The sequence below is a fragment of the Numida meleagris genome, chromosome 11 (genome assembly GCF_002078875.1).
Source record: "Numida meleagris isolate 19003 breed g44 Domestic line chromosome 11, NumMel1.0, whole genome shotgun sequence".
NCBI classification, from domain to species: domain Eukaryota; kingdom Metazoa; phylum Chordata; class Aves; order Galliformes; family Numididae; genus Numida; species Numida meleagris.
The window spans coordinates 2511842-2529466 of record NC_034419.1 but is presented as its reverse complement, the minus strand read 5'-3'; the positions used below and the strand labels follow the sequence as shown (position 1 = coordinate 2529466).

Genomic DNA, 17625 nt, shown 5'->3' with positions numbered 1-17625 from the left:
CCCCAAATCCTTCTCCTCAGGGCTGCTCTCAAGCCTTTCTCCACTTAACCTGTATCTGTGCTTGAGATTTACCCGACCCAGATGCAGCACCTTGCACTTGGCCTTGCTGAACTTCATGAGGTTGGCACGGGCCCACCCTGCAGCATGTCCAGGTCCCTCTGGATGGCATCCATCCCTCTGCATGTCAACTGCACCACCCAGCTTGTGTTGTCTGCAAACTTGCTGAGGGTGCACTCAATCCCACTGTCCGTGTCACCTATGAAGATGTGAATGATCCAGCAGAAGTAATAAGCACTTAACTGGAATCTGTCTGTGATCAGTCACTTGTATATTACTAGAGGCAGCTTTGGATTTGGTTTGGGTTATGCAACAATAAGGGTCAAGAACCTTCCAACTATTTTATATACTTTTCTCAAGTGTATCTACTGACGTGAAGAACAGGATGACCTCACACCAGGAGATCCTCCCAGAGAGCTCCAGCTTACACTATCCCTTACACCTGTCTCTTCTATAGTGTATTGATTTAATTATACACACCAGTGTTTCTCATCCTGGCCATTGCACAGTTCGCTTACAGTTATGCCTGTGCTAATTAACTTTTCATTCTGGTAGTTATTATTTCAGCCTACCCCTGACAAGTGTGCATCCTATTTCCTGTACTCCCAGACTTCTGTTTTCTCTATTTGTATTTTTGCAAAGTTGAGAATCTAAAGAGTAGCAGCAAGACACATTTATTTGCATATTCTCAGTAGCCTCTACCCATGTCTGGTGTGGCAAAGTACTCGGTGCCTCTTATAACAAACTAGGGAGCGTAAATAGAATTATCAAGAAGCAGAAAATTGATTTTTTTTCACCTCACATAATTCAAGTAGAACTCTATTAATAGAGAAAGTTTACAAGAAACTTAGATGGCTGCCAAGAGTGATTACATGAATTCCAGGAAAATGAAGTCCACGATGCTGTTTAAGCACAGCTACAGTGCCTTGTTCAATTAGTTGCTAAACCTCTGCTTGCTGGAAGCCAGAGCAGATGGTGTAGGAAGTGTTTGTGAGGACAGAGGTGTGACTGAAGTGTTTAGCAAAGCAGGTGGCTTTCAAGGCTTCACAGAACATCTTTGCTAACAAAGTATTGTCCGAAGCACGCGTGTAAATCAAGAAACAGCTGTAGATAGCAAATTGGAAAACAAAGACAGAGCAGAAACGTCAGGACTGGCAACTTGCCTTCTGTTGTAACACCCTCTACTTTGCCATCCTAGTACCTGGCCAACACAGGGATTCTCAGGTTTAATTGAGTCCAGGTAAAGCCCCAGGTTCCTTCAGCCGTGTACCTGAGAACAGAGCTGTGCTGCCCACTCCTGTTGTGCGGCTTTGAGGAGGAAACTGCAGAAGATGTGGCTGGAGGCTGACCCAAGAGGTACTGCAGGGAAAGCCTAAGGGCCCTTTCAAGGAGCCTTTTATGGCAGAGGCACCTATTGCAGCTCTGATTTGACGGATTATTTGCTGAGCTGTCCTTACATTCCTCACCTTCTCCTCTCCTGGTACAGCAGAGGATGGGTTCCTTTCCCAGCTTTGCCAAAATGTTTCTCTAAACATTTTCTATTACTCAGTCTTCCCTGCTCCTTGTACATCTGCTAACATCTGGAGCTTAGAGCCCTCCAGTGGCTTGTAACGATCCTTCATTAATGGGAAGGCAGCGGCAGCACATTCTCCCTTAGATATAAAATCAGGTTAAGTAATATACTAGCAATCCTCCCTTTTTATCTGTTTATAATGAAACCAGGACCTACCAAATTTCAGGTTCTTGCTTGAGGCTGCTGCCAGGCTTTTCTCTATGCTCCCAGTTATTCCAGTGTTGGAAAAAGCTAGATTCTTCATATCCTCTTCACCTCAACAGCCACAAAACAATAATTCATTGTGTTCAAAGAGTGAACCTTAGGGAGCAAGGTTTCTATAAAGTCAGCGGTGTGTGTTCTCTGTTTCAAGGATATTTACAGTGAACACAAAAACAACTCAGAATCTTAATTTACTAAAGATGCATTTGTGGTTATATTAAGAGGGTGGTTTATTTTCTTTTCCTTGCACATCAGCTGCTTGCTGAAGCAGGGCAGACGGCTCACAGTTCCAATCCTGGATGCTCTTTCTCGCCTGGATCTTGATGCAGAGCTTCTGGCTGAGGTAAAAGCTTCTACTGAGTGGTCAACCAAACTCTTCTCTGCTCTTCCCTTCCAGTTAAAAATGATGGTGCCAAGCTGCTCTTGGCAGTGCCAAGTGATATGATAAGGAGCAGTGGCCACAAATTACAGCCTGGGGGGTTCAGGTTGGACACTTGGAAAATGGGTTAGGGTCTGCAGCACTAACACTGACGATCAAAGAGGTGGCAGCAGGGAGGGGAGCGGTCATGTCTGTCCCCAAAGATCCTCAAGATTTAGCAAAGCCAGGGCTATTCTGATCTAGCAACGGTGATGTTCCTGCTCTGAGCAGAAGGCGGCATTAGAGCCCCCCAAAGATCCCTGCCAGTCGCCTGCTCTGTGTTCCTGTGAACACAGATTGCAGCTAACCCACGCTGCTCTCCCCTCAGGTGCGGCAGGCTGCCATGACCATCGTGCCTTCCGTGAAGCTGGAGGATTTGCCCGTGGTCGTAAAATTCATCCTCCATAATGTCAAGGCTGCGGATGCCGTGGAGGTACGGTGTTCTCCCTGTCCCAAAGACCAATAAGTTCCACAATCCAGTGCGTGCTGTAACAGAGGCTGCTTCCTGCAGTACATAAAGGTGTATGCTTTAACAGGTCCAAGTAAAATGTTAGTATTGTCAAGGACAGAAGCACGTGTGGAAAGCACCTGTCCGTTGACATGGCTTTGGTTATGCTTTGAAGCATGCAATTGAAATCTACTCCTCTCTGCTAGCTACTGCAGACTTTTCCCATTTGTTTTTAGAATTTGCAATTATCTTTTCAGTGACAACGTTATGAAATTATGTTAAGCTCCTAGGCTGAAAAACTATTTTTGAGGCAAATTTAAGCCTTTGAATTGTATCTAAGAATTTTCATTCATTAGACCTTTTAAGGGTTCTAAGCTCCTAAATCATCCAACAGAACTGGGATTGTAACTTGGTAATTCTCCTCTTGTTTTCTCCACTGAATTCTGTTCTAAACGTTACATGGGAAACATTCCAAAAAGAGTGGTTCTTATGTTTGGAGGACTGTTTTCATTCTTCCTCATAAGATTCCTCTGGTTTTGAAGCTGATTCACCAAACAATATTTTAAAAATGAATTAGATGCGTTCTGCTGAGCCAACCTCGCTGAATGATTGCACGTGGGTTTTTATCACACTTTGAGGGAACCTCAGCAGAAGTCAGATAGGGATTGTGATCTGCCCAGATCTCTCTGAAAAATGTATGCCTATAACGTGCAACCCAACCTGTGCTGATCTGCTGCCATTTGACAACAGCGTGCCCCAGAATTCCTGCGGCCGTCTCGCATCCTGTTCTGCTGCTAACCAAGATAAAATTAGTTATTTATGCATTAGTTATGCAGCACGTCATGTGCATAGGTGGGAATTTCATGGAGTAACTTTTAAGAAATCCTTGTCTGCTTTCTGCGTGCATGCACTCAGGCCATCATAATATGATGATGAAGTATTAAAAAAAAAAAAAAGTTGAGCATAGCTAAATGTTGAGGCATCTTTACAAACACGTGAGCATTTGATTTGTAATTCTAGGGTTATTCTGAGGGATTTTTTTTTTTTTTAATTTTCCATAGCCTTTTTTAGTCCCCCCCTCGTATGTCAGGACGGTTTGTGCAGGGATTTGTGTTTTACAGGTGATTTCTGATCTTCGTAAGAGCTTGGATCTGTCATCATGCGTTCTGCCACTGCAGATGCTTGGTTCACAGAAGAAGCCTAAAAGCCAAGCCCAGGCCAGGTACCCACTTACATGATTCTGCAGTGGTGAGATGGTACAAGAGGCCTTCATCTCTTCTTTTCATCTCCCCTTTATCTGGTCTCACAGACACACCTACTTAATACATTCTAGTTTGTCCCAAGTGGAGGTGTTGACACTTCTATCCCATGTCAATCCTTGTCCAGCCAGCTTCCCCTGCAGTGCACATAGTTCCTGGTTGGCTGAAGGAAGGTTGATGAACAGTCCTGGCTTGAGTGAAAAATTCAGCTATCAGAATAAATCTACTGGGAAAGAAAACCGGTCTTTCATTCTTGGTGTCAGCTTCAGAGGCTGAATTGGCAGCTGGGATTTATCTTCTTATTCTGAGCAGCTCGGAGCCTTTCTGTGACCCCCTTCTAGTGCTCAAACTCCACAGACAATGTATTGACATGTTTCGTTGTAAAGCAAAAGTGTTCACCTCAATTCACCATCTCTCCCAGCTTATCCATACCCCTCACTTTTTTTTCTTTTCTCTTTCTGCACTTATCTGCTGTGCTGACAGTGCCCTGTGAAAGCTTACATCCTTTCACCAAAGTCAGAAAAAAGACAAGAAACCATCTGCATCCATGTCTGCACGAGGGTTCGTGGCCCCATTTGCAATGAAGTTGCTTGCTGCAAGTTCATCTTTAGGTTCCCCTTAGTACATCTTTGGTCCTGCAGTGTCTGCTCCCACCCTGTTCTGAATCCCCCCGTCCTTACCCAAGCATTCCTTCTAGAGAACTGCTGCTTTCCATAACTGCTGTGATTGCTAGGCTGCCTTGTTCCTTCTGCTTCAATACTTACACTGACTGAGTCATCTTTTCTGATCATTCACAGTTCTTCCTTGAGCCAAATGACCACTACCCAGAACTGCGTGAAGGTGCTTTTTGATGTGATCAAGCAAGCTGTAAGATTCCAGAAAGATGTCTCTGAAGCTTGGATTAGGGTAAGATGCACGTGTCAGCCCTTCCTTCCTCATGTAATTCAATCCCTAGGCTGAGCCTCGGCTTTCTCCTAATCAAATGCGATATCAGAAGATGAATGTTAGCCCTTCAAATTGCTGATAGAGATTCCATTCAGTTCCAGACAAGCAGTGTGTTTCCAGGAGTCTGCTTGCTTATTTGCTTACCGATTTCACAGTCCTTGCAACGTGGCCACAGGGCTCCTCTGTACGGAGCTCAGATTTCAAGCGCAGGGTAAACTTGTTTCTACATGTTTACAAGAGAATTTGGGGAAAAAATAATAGTAAAAAAAAGTCTTTTTTTTTTTCTATCAGCAAGAGAACAAAAATGTTTACCCATATTTTCAGACTGAGTTTTATAATGCTTTAAGGTGCTTGATCATCATAGAACCACAGCACAGCTGGATTGCAAGGGACCCTAAAGCCCATCCAGCCCCACCCCTGCCATGGGCTGGCTGCCCCCCAGCTCAGGCTGCCCAGGGCCCCCCCCATGGCCTGGGGCACCTGCAGGGATGGGCACCCACAGCTCTGGGCAGCAGTGCCAGCGCATCACCGCCCTCTGAGTAAAATAATAAATAAAGTAAATAATAATACAACAGAATAGTGTCTAGCAAGGTATCAACATTGACTGATATTGTGCGAAATTTCATTTTAAATTGCATTTCAGTTCTCAGCTTTTTGTTGCGGAGAACCTTCGCTCTTTTTTCTAAGACTGATGTTGTTTGAAAATTATCCATGCTGAATTTTCATGCCTTTTTTTTGGCTGCCTTCTGGATTCTCTGCTGTTGGCGAGATCCACGTTGCTGGTTTGGATAGCTGTCCTGTTGCAGAGCAGTGTTTTGGTGTATGCCTTTTTTTTTTTTCATTTGTCTTCATGTAACACTCATGGTTTTGAAACACAGTACTGTACTTCAACATAACAGCTTTCTTGTTTTTTGGTTTTTTTGTTGCTCTTAGGCTATTGAGAACAGCACATCTGCATCTGACCACAAGGTAATACATCTGACTCTGTGCTTGTCTTTGTGAGTGTCCTTTTCTGGTGGTTCTCATAGCTCTCTCTATGGGCACAGATGGAGAGATTTTTCTAATTGGAGCAGAACCCACCAGTGAAATGAGCTGGGTGGTTCTGTTGGTGTTGGACTTGTTGCCGCTGTAACAGCCATCCATTTTGTTTTAACTCTTTAGTTCATCCCTTCCACCCATCAAGAGACAGAGTTCAGATCTCTCCTGTCGGGCTGATGGGAGTTTTGCTGTAACTGTGGCTGTCAGGGGCTTTTTGAGCTCTCGATTTTCTTTTTAGTTTTGATTTCCAAGTGGATAATTGTCCAGAATTCATCATAACGGTTAGTGGCTATTTCTTCCTAAAGGTTCTGGATCTGATCGTTTTGCTGCTAATCCACTCTACAAACAGCAAGAACAGGAAGCAAACTGAGAAGGTGTTGAGGAGCAAAATTCGCCTGGGCTGCATGCCAGAACAGCTGATGCAGAACGCTTTCCAGAATCATTCCATGGTCAGTGCTGACCCTGTGCTGGGACTGCCTCTTCTCCTTCATCCCTCAAGTATCCTGTCAGATGATGATTCACTCCTGTGCTGCACTGTGTGTGTGCTTCTGAGCTTTTTGCTCACTAATCAGTCTCCCAGGCCACATGCCCTTTGCTGTTAACTCTCATCTGTTATTTTTTTTCTTTTTAAGAGCACAGCTTTTCTTTATTTTGGTGCAAAACCTCTCAGCCTTTGTTATAAACCTAAGGTCTGCACTGCGTGCTCCTGACATGCTGTTACCTCCCACCGTAATTTTAGTAGTTAATATTTTTACACATCGTTTTTTGAGTGCTATTTTTTAAGTCCATATACAGATATATGTGCGCGTGTGTGTGGCATGTGTTTGCCTAACACTGAGAGAAAACAGAAAATATCTGAAAAACCGAATGGAGTTTTCAAACCTGAAAACTGAAAAGTGATAGAGTGCTGTTTGCATGAACAGGGGGAGCAGGTGAAAAACGCTGTTAGGAATTTAAAATGACCTATGTAGTAACATAAGTGGGCGCATTTATTCTATTTATTCTGCATGTAACTGCTTTTAATTCAATTTTAGTTTAACAACCGTTCCGGAAGAAGTTAAGTCAAAGTAAATTAGGCCACTTTACATGAGTAAGAGCTTGCTCAAAGCTGCTTTAAGAGATTAAGCAAACTTTAAAATGCAATTTAGATTTCTCTGAGTATCTTGATGTGACAGAGTCCTTCTGTCAAAGTAGTGCCAAGAGCATGTCTGTCCTGTGGCTTTTAATTTGTGGTGCATTGCTGTAAGGTGACTTCCATGGTGTTGCCGATAAGGGATACCCTGCTGTGAGCCCTGCAGCCTGGCAGATGGGCTTAACCAGTCTGAAAATTCTTTGTGTGGGCAAGGTTAGAGAAAGCCATTCTGGTCTGCCTTATCTGCTCTCGTTGCCCGTTTCTGCTGGACAGGACAGCCAGAAAAGGCAACTCCTACTGATCTAGACAAAGCTTTCATAATGAGCTCAGGCACATTTCTGTTTTTCAGGTTATCAAGGACTTCTTCCCTTCAATTCTATCACTTGCCCAGACGTTTCTGCACTCTGCACACCCAGCTGTAGTCTCCTTTGGCAGCTGCATGTACAAACAAGCTTTTGCTGCCTTTGACTCTTACTGCCAGCAGGTACAGTGTGATGGATGGCATTTGTTTTATTTGTGTGTGCTCGCACTTTGTTGGAGAGTATATGCCCTCATCCTTCAGAGGAGGGGATTTAGTGCGACTGGAAGCCTTTGAGAGAGATCTGTGCTGTAGAGTGTGCCAAGAAGAAGATCACAGCTCTGGTAGCAACTGATTGAGGCACAGAGACTGCTGAGAGGAGCAGGGAGCAAGTAGGCAGGTCTCCAAAATGACAAAATAATAAAACAAAAAAACAAAAAAACCACACCCGTGGAGCAGAGGGGACTGTGCTGTTCTTTTCTGCAGTTCAGGAAGCTAACAATTTCACTGAGCTGTAGCCTGGACACTAAACTGTGCCTCAGGGTCACAGAGAAGATTTGCTCATAAATTCTTATTTCTTAATCGCTTTGAGCCTCCTCTATTTAAAAAGGAAAAAAAAAAAAAAGCCACACGTGTGATTCATATTGAAACACTTTCCTTGGAGAACTCACCTTGTTGAAAACGTTTACGCAGATTCCCCTCAGAGCTCTGACCAACTTGGACTTCTGCGTACTCCGAAATAATTGCAGGGCAGACTTTGAGTGTGAGTTCCTATAAACACGCTGAGATAAGAAAATCTGGGGACCAAAAACAGCTCTGCAAAATGTTTTGAGTGTATTTGCACTGTTTTTTTTGGCACAGTATGTTTACAGTTGAGGCTGTTCGTGACCTTCCATCTATATTCCTTGGTGCAGCAAACTTACACAGCTGAGAAAAGCTTGAGACGTGCAGCGTTGTCTGCAGTGAGCTTAGTAATAGTTTGAAATCTTCCAAATTTCCACCGAGGATGGCTGTGTTAGCAGCCGGTGATGCAGGGAAGCCCCAGAACCCCAGGCAGCGGATGGGATTGCAGAGGCACCCATGTCCTGAAGCCAGCTGAAGGAAGCAAAAAGATTTTTTGAAACGAATGTGTCCTTTTGAAGAGCTGTTGATCAAGAGAGCTGAGACATTGGAAGTGGTGTAGTTAGAGGCAATGTTTTCCTGGGTAAGGTGCAACATTCTGCGTGCCTGTGAAAATAATGTGGGTTTTTAGTGTCTTATGTGGTAGTAAGAGCTCAAGCTGCAGGAGCGTTAGCAAGCGGCAGGGGAAAAATGGCAAAGAAAATCTTCAACGAGCTCTTCGTAAACTGAATAACATTCAGGCTGAAGGAGAAAGCCAACATTGTGACTATCTGGAATTAGAAAGCGAACTGAGAGTTAGAACAATATGGCTGAGTTTCAAGATGATTATCTGTACTCGATCCATGTATGAGTAGAACATAGGGGCCGGCGGAACAAGGGCAGGCATTTTTCTGCTGATATTTCATTGCAGATTCTCTTGGGGGGTCTTTCCTTAGGAGGTTGTATGTGCTTTGGTCACTCATGTATGCAGTGGAAGTGAAACAGAGTTGGATATTTCTCTGGACGTGCTCACGGACTTGGTGATCCTGCACACATCCCAGCTGATGCGCTATGCCACCTTTGTGAAGGTACGTGTAGGTCTGTGGGCATCCTGCACCTCAGGATCCTTTCACCACTTCGCCCCAGCTCCAGAATAGGTCAGCACTGTTGAGAAATGCCCTTAATAAAACAACCTGTATCTGTTAAGCTGTTCTGGGAAATGCAGTGGTCAGGATGGAAAGGAACCTGCTATGAAGGGGTGAGCTGTAAGGCTAGACTATGAACTTTCCAAAGTGGAAATTGGACTAGAAAAAAGAAGTTATCCTTCCCTGTAAATGGAGAACATGTACGTTGCAGGAATGGAATGACATCTGTGGACAGAAGGAAAGTGATTTTTACATATATCTTTGTTAACATCAGCTATTCCAAATAGTTGGCAAAAATCTGCCGCCTTTGTGGGCCGCTTCTTCTACCATGGTGGAAGACTGACAGTACTTAGCCAGTATTTTGAATCATAAAACAAAGCTCCTAGCAAGAATGGGAAAAGACTTTCCTAGAACATAAAAGAAGAAAGTACTCGATAGGGAGAAAAGAAATGGTGAGTTCCTGACTCGTAAGAGTGATAAACAGTCAGACCTGCACAACTGCCAAGTTCCAGAAGCAGTAGAAGCAGAGAGTGTGTGTGGAGCAAAATCGCAAGGCAAGCATGTAGCATTGTTTTGCTTGGACACCCTCCCATGGTGCTTTGTACTTTCAGGACCCTGTATTTACCCTCGAGGGTTATGGGTGTGTGCATTTTCCCAGCCCTCTGACTTTTTTGTGCGTTTGCCCGCTCGGGGGCAGTGAATTCTGTAGTTCAAGTACACGCTGTAGGAAAGCGGAGTACTTCCCCCTGTTTAGTCGATTGGTTGTTAAATTTCAATTAACTTTTTAAAATATCCAGGGGAGGATGTTGAGGTCTGCCGTAAGAATTTGTATGCGGTCTGTCGTGTTTAATCCATAACATGGAGAAACGAGGCTCACCGCTTTCGGGCAGAGCAGGGACGTGTTAGGGGCTCAAGGCTGCAGGCAGGCCTTGGAAGAGGCAGCCTAGAACTGCTCCTCACTGAATGCATTGTCAGAGGTGTGGTGGGAGCGCGTGCTCACAGCTTCCAGCTGAGACCTGCTGACCTCCTCCTAATCTTGTTTGCACGTTCTTGTCCCGGCAGGTTATTTACAGATTACGGTTCCTGTGGGCTGATCTTTGATGCTTTACCAAAGCTTCTATGTGATAGGCATTAATAAATATTCTGGCCAGACCCCAGGGGCCTGCAGCGTGCCATGTTTGACGTGCATCTCAGAGGAGGTTGAGACAGTAGCCAGCTACCTGTAAAAAGCTCTGCAAGGCTGCAGATGGCCAGCAGATTTCACACAGAGCTGGAGCCTCTCTACCACAGAGGCAATATGCAGATCTCCCCAAACTATTTCTCAGTGTTAAAACTGGGTGAATGTTCTTGGGGATGGCAGAAAGTGGGTTCCCAGTCCTGCAGTTGCCTTTGCCATACTCAGTGTCTTGTTTTAAATCCTGCTCAATGTTGGCCAGTTGTAGGAGAAAAATAATATTAGCAAAATGCTTTGTCAACGGCAGGAAAGCCAGCAGTGCTGTGGGAAACAGTTGGGCTGCTTCCACTGAAGTACTTGGAACAAGAAATATCCTGAGGGTGCCATTCAGCACAGAAGATGTCACCCCTAAATTCTTAAAGGCTTGGCTGTTATTACGGGGCTTGTGTTGGAAATATTAGTAAATTCACTTGTTCATTTTCTCAAATACTTTGAGCACTGAGGAAATCTGTGATAGAAGCTAAATAGCTGCCACCAGTGGGATTGGAGCTCTCCCAAAATGCTTGTAGTAGCCAGATTGTTCTCCCCGTTCAGCTTCCGATACGGTGAACTGCAAGAATTAAGGGCAGAGCAAGAGCTCTGCGTTTATGTTAATTTCAAAGTAGATTTTTCCTACACGTACAAAAAAGGTAAAGTGAATTGGCTGCTCTTTGGCTGACAGTTGTTGGAATTTGGAAAGGATTTGTTGTTGTATCTGAGTTAGCTTGTGGCTTCTCTCTTGCAGACCATTTTAGACTCTATGCAGAAACTGAATCCATGCCAGATCCGGAAGCTTTTCTACATTCTCAGCACACTAGCGTTCAGCCAGAGACAAGAAGGAAGTTATATTCAGGTAAGCAGGGGCACAGAGAACAGAGTTCAGCTGTGCCATGGTTCTTTTAGCTGGGCTAAGTTCTAGTGTTGTACAAATAGTAGCTCGTTTATGACCAGCAATTGGTGTCAAGATGTCCTTTAGCTTAATACTCTTCTCCATAACTGACTGCAAGCTGGGCTGCAGCGCCAGGCTTTGCTGTCCTGTACAGCAAGGGCTCACCACAGAGGCTGTATATCTCCTAGCTTTCCTGGATCGGCCCTCTTCTTTCACATCTAAAAAAGATAGATTGATAGAAATGTTGGTGGAAGGAGACCAATGTCAGTCCCTTATGTAACCTCTCAATTGAAGAGTCTGTTGCCAGCATGACATCATGTTGGCTGTGATTTTATCTAGCTGAGCCCTGGAGATGTGCGAAAGTGTGAATTTAGCATCTTCTTTCTCAAGCTTTGTTTCTCCATCCACTGGAAGTATTCAGAAAGCACAGTTCAGCTCCTTTCTCCAAGATGCTCATCTTGATCCGGGTGCTTACTGTTTGTAGGTCAGATATGAGGGCCACTCGTGTTAGCAGGAGTAAACTACGCAGTGTAGAGGACTGCTGCCAAGGCTTTTATTTTGCAATAGAATTGCCAAGGTTTAAAATCTTTCCATTCTTAAATCTGAGCTGTTAGAAATTGGGACTGTTCGTTTTTCTTTGAGTCCCTTCAAGTTGTGACTGTTTGCAAATGCTTGAGACTATGAAGGAAAACTTTGGTGTTCCCAATGGGTCTGTAGCACATAGCATGTTTGTTGTCATTTCAAGTCTTCCCATGGACTCTCTTAAGATTAAACTATTCACTGCCAACATTTTCAGTGGCTTTTTCCCCCTTCTGAGTCTCTCTTTTCTGTGTGTGACTTGTGGAAAACTGCCTTGGCAATGCACACTGGGTGACTTTGCAGCCTGGAAGGACTAGCCATCGCAGAAAGGTGTTCTGCCTGTCTGTGACACTTAAATTGCAAGAAGGACAGGAGTGTAAGCTCTGGAAATGATTCTGAGCTGAGAGTTTGTGGCTGTGGGGACCCAAGGCTGGCAGTTTGACTCTGTCCTTGGTGGTACCGAGCCTCCAGGGGTAGGTTGCCAAAGAAATCAGTATCCTGGGAACCAAATTCCTCTTTGTTTTCTCTTTAATGTACTACTAAAACACTTGTATCTTGGCTATAGGTGTCGCTACAGGCAGGTTAGGCATTTGTTAGGCATTGCACAGATCATGCCAGAAGCATCTTGCCTAGGGAAGGTCAAGAAAAGACGGCATAATTATGTACTCTCCTTTTTTCTGCTTCCAGTTTGATCTTGTTTGCACTGGTTCTTTGCATAGCATAACTCAAGCCTTCATCTCCTCTGTCTCAGGACTGCTCTCTGGTTAGAGCTTTTACTTTCAAGGAGCTCTCAATCCCTGAAGGTTTCTGTATGAGCTGGCCCCTTCCTTTGCAGAACCCATACAGGCAGTTAATAAGCATCAAGGCAACCAGGGCTGGTCTGTTTCCATAAAATGTTCTGGTGGCCCGTGAGATCTTTGGTACTTCTGTGAAGCTGCTTCTAAGTTGTCTCACATGCTCTTTCCCAGTCTGAGGATGCTCCTCCTTCTACCAAGGATGCTGTATGTTCTCAGCATCAGGAGACCACTTTAGTCCATCTTGAGCAGTTCAGACTTCCAAACTTTTTCAAAGCTGTGCCTATTCTGGGAAAGTGCAGTTGATCAGCTGCTTTAGTGTAGCTGTTAAAGCGTGCTGCCTTGAGACCTGCTGTGTGTTTATGGGGCTACTGCATAGAGGCCTTTACGATTGTGAGTGCGTGTTTTCCCACACCATGGGCACAACAGAGGCAGTGTGAGGAATGTCTTAAACCCGGGTGTCTGCTGTGCTGTTCACTGGAGCTCTCTCTGGACTTTGACCAGAAACTGCTCCATCCCTGAGCCTCTTTCAGTTGACAGAGTTTTGGAGGGTAGCTCTGCGGCTGCAGTCTGTGTGTGTGGAGGACTGCAAGAATATCTACATTTTTTTTGTATATAATCTTCTCTTAACTATAGGAGAAATCTAGACTGTATAGTAATTGGAGCAAAGCCAAAGCATTTACAATGCTATTTGCAACCTTACCTAGAGTTTTGACCGTTAAGTTAATTACAAAGGAAATCGCAGGACGTGCATTCGGTCTACAAAGCTGTAATCCCAATCAGCCATCTCTGTGCAGCCTTTGGAGACAACATCAGGTGAAGGTGCTGACAGAAGGGAGTGATGGGCACTGGTCCCTCTGTAATGATACAGGCTGTGGCTTTCTTTTTAGGATGATATGCACATGGTGATCAGGAAGTGGCTCTCCAGCTCTGTTCCCAACCACAAACAGATGGGGATTATTGGTGCCGTTACCATGATGGGCAGCGTGGCATTAAAAAGGTGAGAGAAGATGTAGAAAGGTGAATTCAATATGCTTTAAGACAACCTGGAGTTGGGGAAGGTGGCAGGAAGGCGTTGCCTTCTAGCTCATGCACATCTTGGTCAAATCCAATAACAACCCTTACCAAACTGCAACGCTTGGTGTTGCAAACTGTTTAGTACTGCGCTCTGTTGCAAATCCTGAAGGCATCCTGAATTTCTTGCTAGTGCTTACACATGGAGGCCTTGACTAGCACTAGCAGGGCCTAATGCTTGGGGGGAAAAAAAATTGAACACTGTGGTGGACTGAATGCAAATCAGCTTAGGAAACTAAGGCTGAATAGTCTAATGTGTCCTGTGTTTGAACGCAGAGAAATCTAAAGAAGTAAGAAGAAAAAATGTACTTCTATGCTAGGGATTGACACGACAGTTTCCAATGTACTGCATAAATAATTTATAGACAGTGTTGATGAACCAGGCAAACTCCTGTAGAGTTTCTACTCCTGTAGAAGAACTGCAACAAAGATTAAAGAGCTTAGAATAGAAACATTTGAGCTGTGTTTGGAAGCATGGTGTAGCTTGCTGATTTTGCACTTCTTAATTAAATGCCTTTGCTGCTTATTACATGAAAAGCCCATCTGCAGGCCCTGAGTTAGTGGACTTCATTATGGTTGCTCCCGTAGCCCTGACATCATACTTGCACTGGCCTAAGTCTAAGCAGGACAAGATAAAATAGTTATTTCAAGAAGAGGTTTAGAAAATCCTAAAATGCAGACTACGGACAAAAAAGAACAACACAAGAATGGGGTCATCTGCACTTCAAGCACCCTTCAGTAGCAGGGAACTTGCCAGGTAAAATGCACACAGACAACCCCAGCGGGTGGAGTGTGTTTTAGGTCTCAGAAAAAGGTTTGAATCCGTAGGGAACTTGGTTGTTTGACCTACAAAGATGTTCCTTCCCGATCCAAGTCTGACCCAAGTGCTTGGGGAAAATCTATCTGCTGACACTTGAGAAATATCTTGGTAGCATGTTGGGTCTCTACCTTACTAGCATCCTACCTGATTTCATCAGGAACACTTTGAAGGAGGCAAACTCTAAAGCCTCCTTCCTTACCAGAGAAAAAACTGCCCTTCTGAACCTTGCAAGTAAGCAGCAGGAATTTGAGTAGCTGAGATCGTGTACCATTGCAGATGTTAGGCTCATGGTGAGGTGAGGCTCCATGGCCTCCAGAAGGGTGGGTGCCTGGAGGTCAGGAAAAGCGTAATCTTGAAGGTGCTGTTGAGTCTTGTCCCAGAGTTTTCCTAATACTGTTCCAAAGTGTGTCTTTTTTCATGCTTAATTCTCCAGTGAATTTCTCTGTGTGATGGGTTTTGCCGTCTCTTAAGTGTTGTGTCACAAAAGTGAGGTTATCAATTGCTTTCAGAAATGAAGCAGATGGTGGCTCGCTGGAGAGACCTGAGCTGAGCATCGAATGTGATGGGCAGGTGGGTGCCAAGAATGGGTGCATCCTGGGGCAGTGTGGGACAGAGGGAGGATGTGGTCAGCAGGAAGATGTGACTGAAGACACGGTTTTAGGTAAAGCACTACGTGTGTCTGACAGCTTTACTCAGCTTGAGGTGCTTGTATATTAACTACAGAGCCAAGGATCTATTAAAAATTGTTTGGGAGAAGCAAAGTACTGTATTAAGATAGCACTCATGCAGTACTGCAGCCTTCAGGTGTTATTTCAGACACAAAGGAGAGAAACAGGACAGTCTCTTTTGTGTTGCTCCATGCTGGAGCAGTGCTAGGTCCTTGAAAGCCCTTCTATAAACTGCATCTGCAAAAGCAGCCTCCACAGGCTGTTACCCTCGAGCTGAAGCTTTGGTCATGCCTCAGAATAAATGAATGCAAAAAGGAGGAGTTAAGGTAAAAGCTGTAGTTGTGGCCGTTCACCTGTTGTACAAACTGTTCTCTCCCTTCAGCTCTCTACGCTGATGGACCTTGTTGGCTTCTGCTGTGAGCAAACACCAGAGGTCTTGGCTCTCTACTACGATGAACTTGCCAATTTGATTGAGAAGCAGAAGGGAAATTTGGACCTGCAGCTCCTGGTATGTTGCAGAGTATTTTGAACTTAATCACTGAAATGTATTCTTCAGAAACATGATGTTTTTTATGTATGGACAGGGCAGTGGATTTCACTCCAGTCTGAGAACTGTTGCTTCGTTGTAGGCATGCTTAAGGTTCCTGTAAGAGATTGAGGAGACAAACTACTCTTTCATCTTTCTGGGTTTTTTTTTTTTTTTTTTTGGAGGTGTTATTTTATTTTATTTTGACAGATTCCTTGTTATACTTTAACAGCTTCCTGTATGTAAACTTTCATATGACAGCAGGAAGGAGGGAAGCCTTTTAAAGGAAATTAATTGACATTTCAGAGTAAGCTTTCGATATCCATAAGCAAAGGTAGAACCTGAAAGAGCTTTCAACTTCATGTCAGAATTGGCTTCTAGTCAGACAATTAAGTCTGTCTGATGCCAAAGAACTTGGAGGAGACACAGTGAAGATTTACAGCAGTTGGAAGAGCAGGGATTCTTCTCTCTTGTTAGAATCATTGTACCCTTTGCAGCAGCTGGTTGTGGAGAAGAGGAGCTGTGTTTTGGAGCAAGGGAAGGTGACTGGGGAGCTGTGAACTGCTGGTAGTCACTGTAGCCCTGTGCCTGGGGCTAGAAAAGCCAGTCTCCTGGCATCCAGCTGAGTGCTCCATGGAGGAAAAGCAAAAGATGAATGTTTTTTTTTCCTTCTCCTAGCAAGGCAGATACAAGTTCTTCTTGGGACTGGTTATGTATGGTTGGTAGCATGTCCTGACTGTCTTTCTAAAGTCAGGCTTTGGCTCTCCTTGCAAGCAGTGGGTTTCACCGCTGTGACTGCTCCTGGGTCCTTTTGCCTGACCTTATTTTCTGCTTTTCCCACTGTAATTGTTACAGCTTGCTTCACTGAGCTGATTTATTGAGCAGGTTTTTTCTTCTCTTTATAGGATAAGTTTGGGAAGAGTTTGGTGGAGGACTTTCCCATTGACTTTGTGGTGGATCTCAGCCCCACGGTGGATGGGTATGCTGAACACTGGCTAAGCCTCTGTAATATTTCTGCCACTGAGAGCTGAGTGTGTTAACATGGTGATCCTTTCAACTGAGCTTGTCTGTCTTCTCTTGCAGTTCCTTTTTGTTCCCAGTGAAGTCCTTGTATAATCTGGATGAAGATGAAAGTCAGGGAGCAATTGCCATTAACCTCCTGCCACTGGTGTCACAGTGTGAGCCTGGCAGGGTCGCTGATGAAATGAGTAACCTGAGGAAAAGGTACTATGACACTTAACTTGCAGTCATACCACAGTTAAAAGAACTGTATTTTCATTTGATGCAGTACACCGTGCCCAGCTCTTGCTGCCTAAGTGCTTGATGAGGAGCTGGACAGAGGATTTGCCAGTTTTCAGTGTTCTTTTCCTGTCCTTGCTGTTAGACACATTCAGATAAGTCTAGAGGCATAAGCACGTGATGGGGACCTGGCAGCCTGTTCTGACTCAGGCTGTTTAGGTCATCTTGAGTGAGTCCCGTTGCATCCACTTTGTTTTCCATCTGTCATATGAGAATAGTAGCTCTTTATTCCTGTGTTATTGTGTTATTGGATGCCTTATGGAGATGGATAGGCAACTTGGAGGTGGTAAAATTCGTATTTTGAGCAATGATTCTCAAATGGAATCAGCAAGGGATTAGTGTGTGTCAAGAACACATGATTTATTCTCACCTTTAAGTTGTACTTAGATAACAAAAAATGTGCAAAATCACAAAGATGCAGCCAGAAGTGAAATTTCACTGAGGAACAAGGGCTTTGTCCTTGGGGAGTGAAACAAGAAGTGTGTAATAAATAACTTAAACTACAGGCCATCCAAATTACAAATAATAGACTTTTTTAAACTATCAGCTTCACATTCTGTCTAACTGATTGTCAGATTGTGCTGAGATTGTAGTTGTGCTTAAAAAAAGGTAGAATCAATTTATACCAAATGAAAGAAACATAGAGTTA

At 44.2% G+C, this 17625-nt stretch overlaps 1 protein-coding gene across 1 annotated transcript in view; it reads left to right on the top strand.

Annotated features, from left to right (window-relative positions):
- FANCD2 (Fanconi anemia complementation group D2) overlaps window positions 1-17625 on the top strand; it is a gene marked incomplete at its 3' end in the record, with an annotated part of 47227 nt that overhangs the window by 9544 nt on the left and 20058 nt on the right. Inside the window, 14 exon segments of the mRNA XM_021409783.1 lie at window positions 2087-2174; window positions 2578-2682; window positions 3819-3919; window positions 4754-4862; window positions 5835-5870; window positions 6245-6388; window positions 7421-7555; window positions 8926-9057; window positions 11073-11180; window positions 13480-13589; window positions 14993-15053; window positions 15534-15659; window positions 16583-16656; window positions 16761-16901. Of these exon segments, the coding sequence (XP_021265458.1) occupies window positions 2087-2174; window positions 2578-2682; window positions 3819-3919; window positions 4754-4862; window positions 5835-5870; window positions 6245-6388; window positions 7421-7555; window positions 8926-9057; window positions 11073-11180; window positions 13480-13589; window positions 14993-15053; window positions 15534-15659; window positions 16583-16656; window positions 16761-16901 (1470 nt within the window).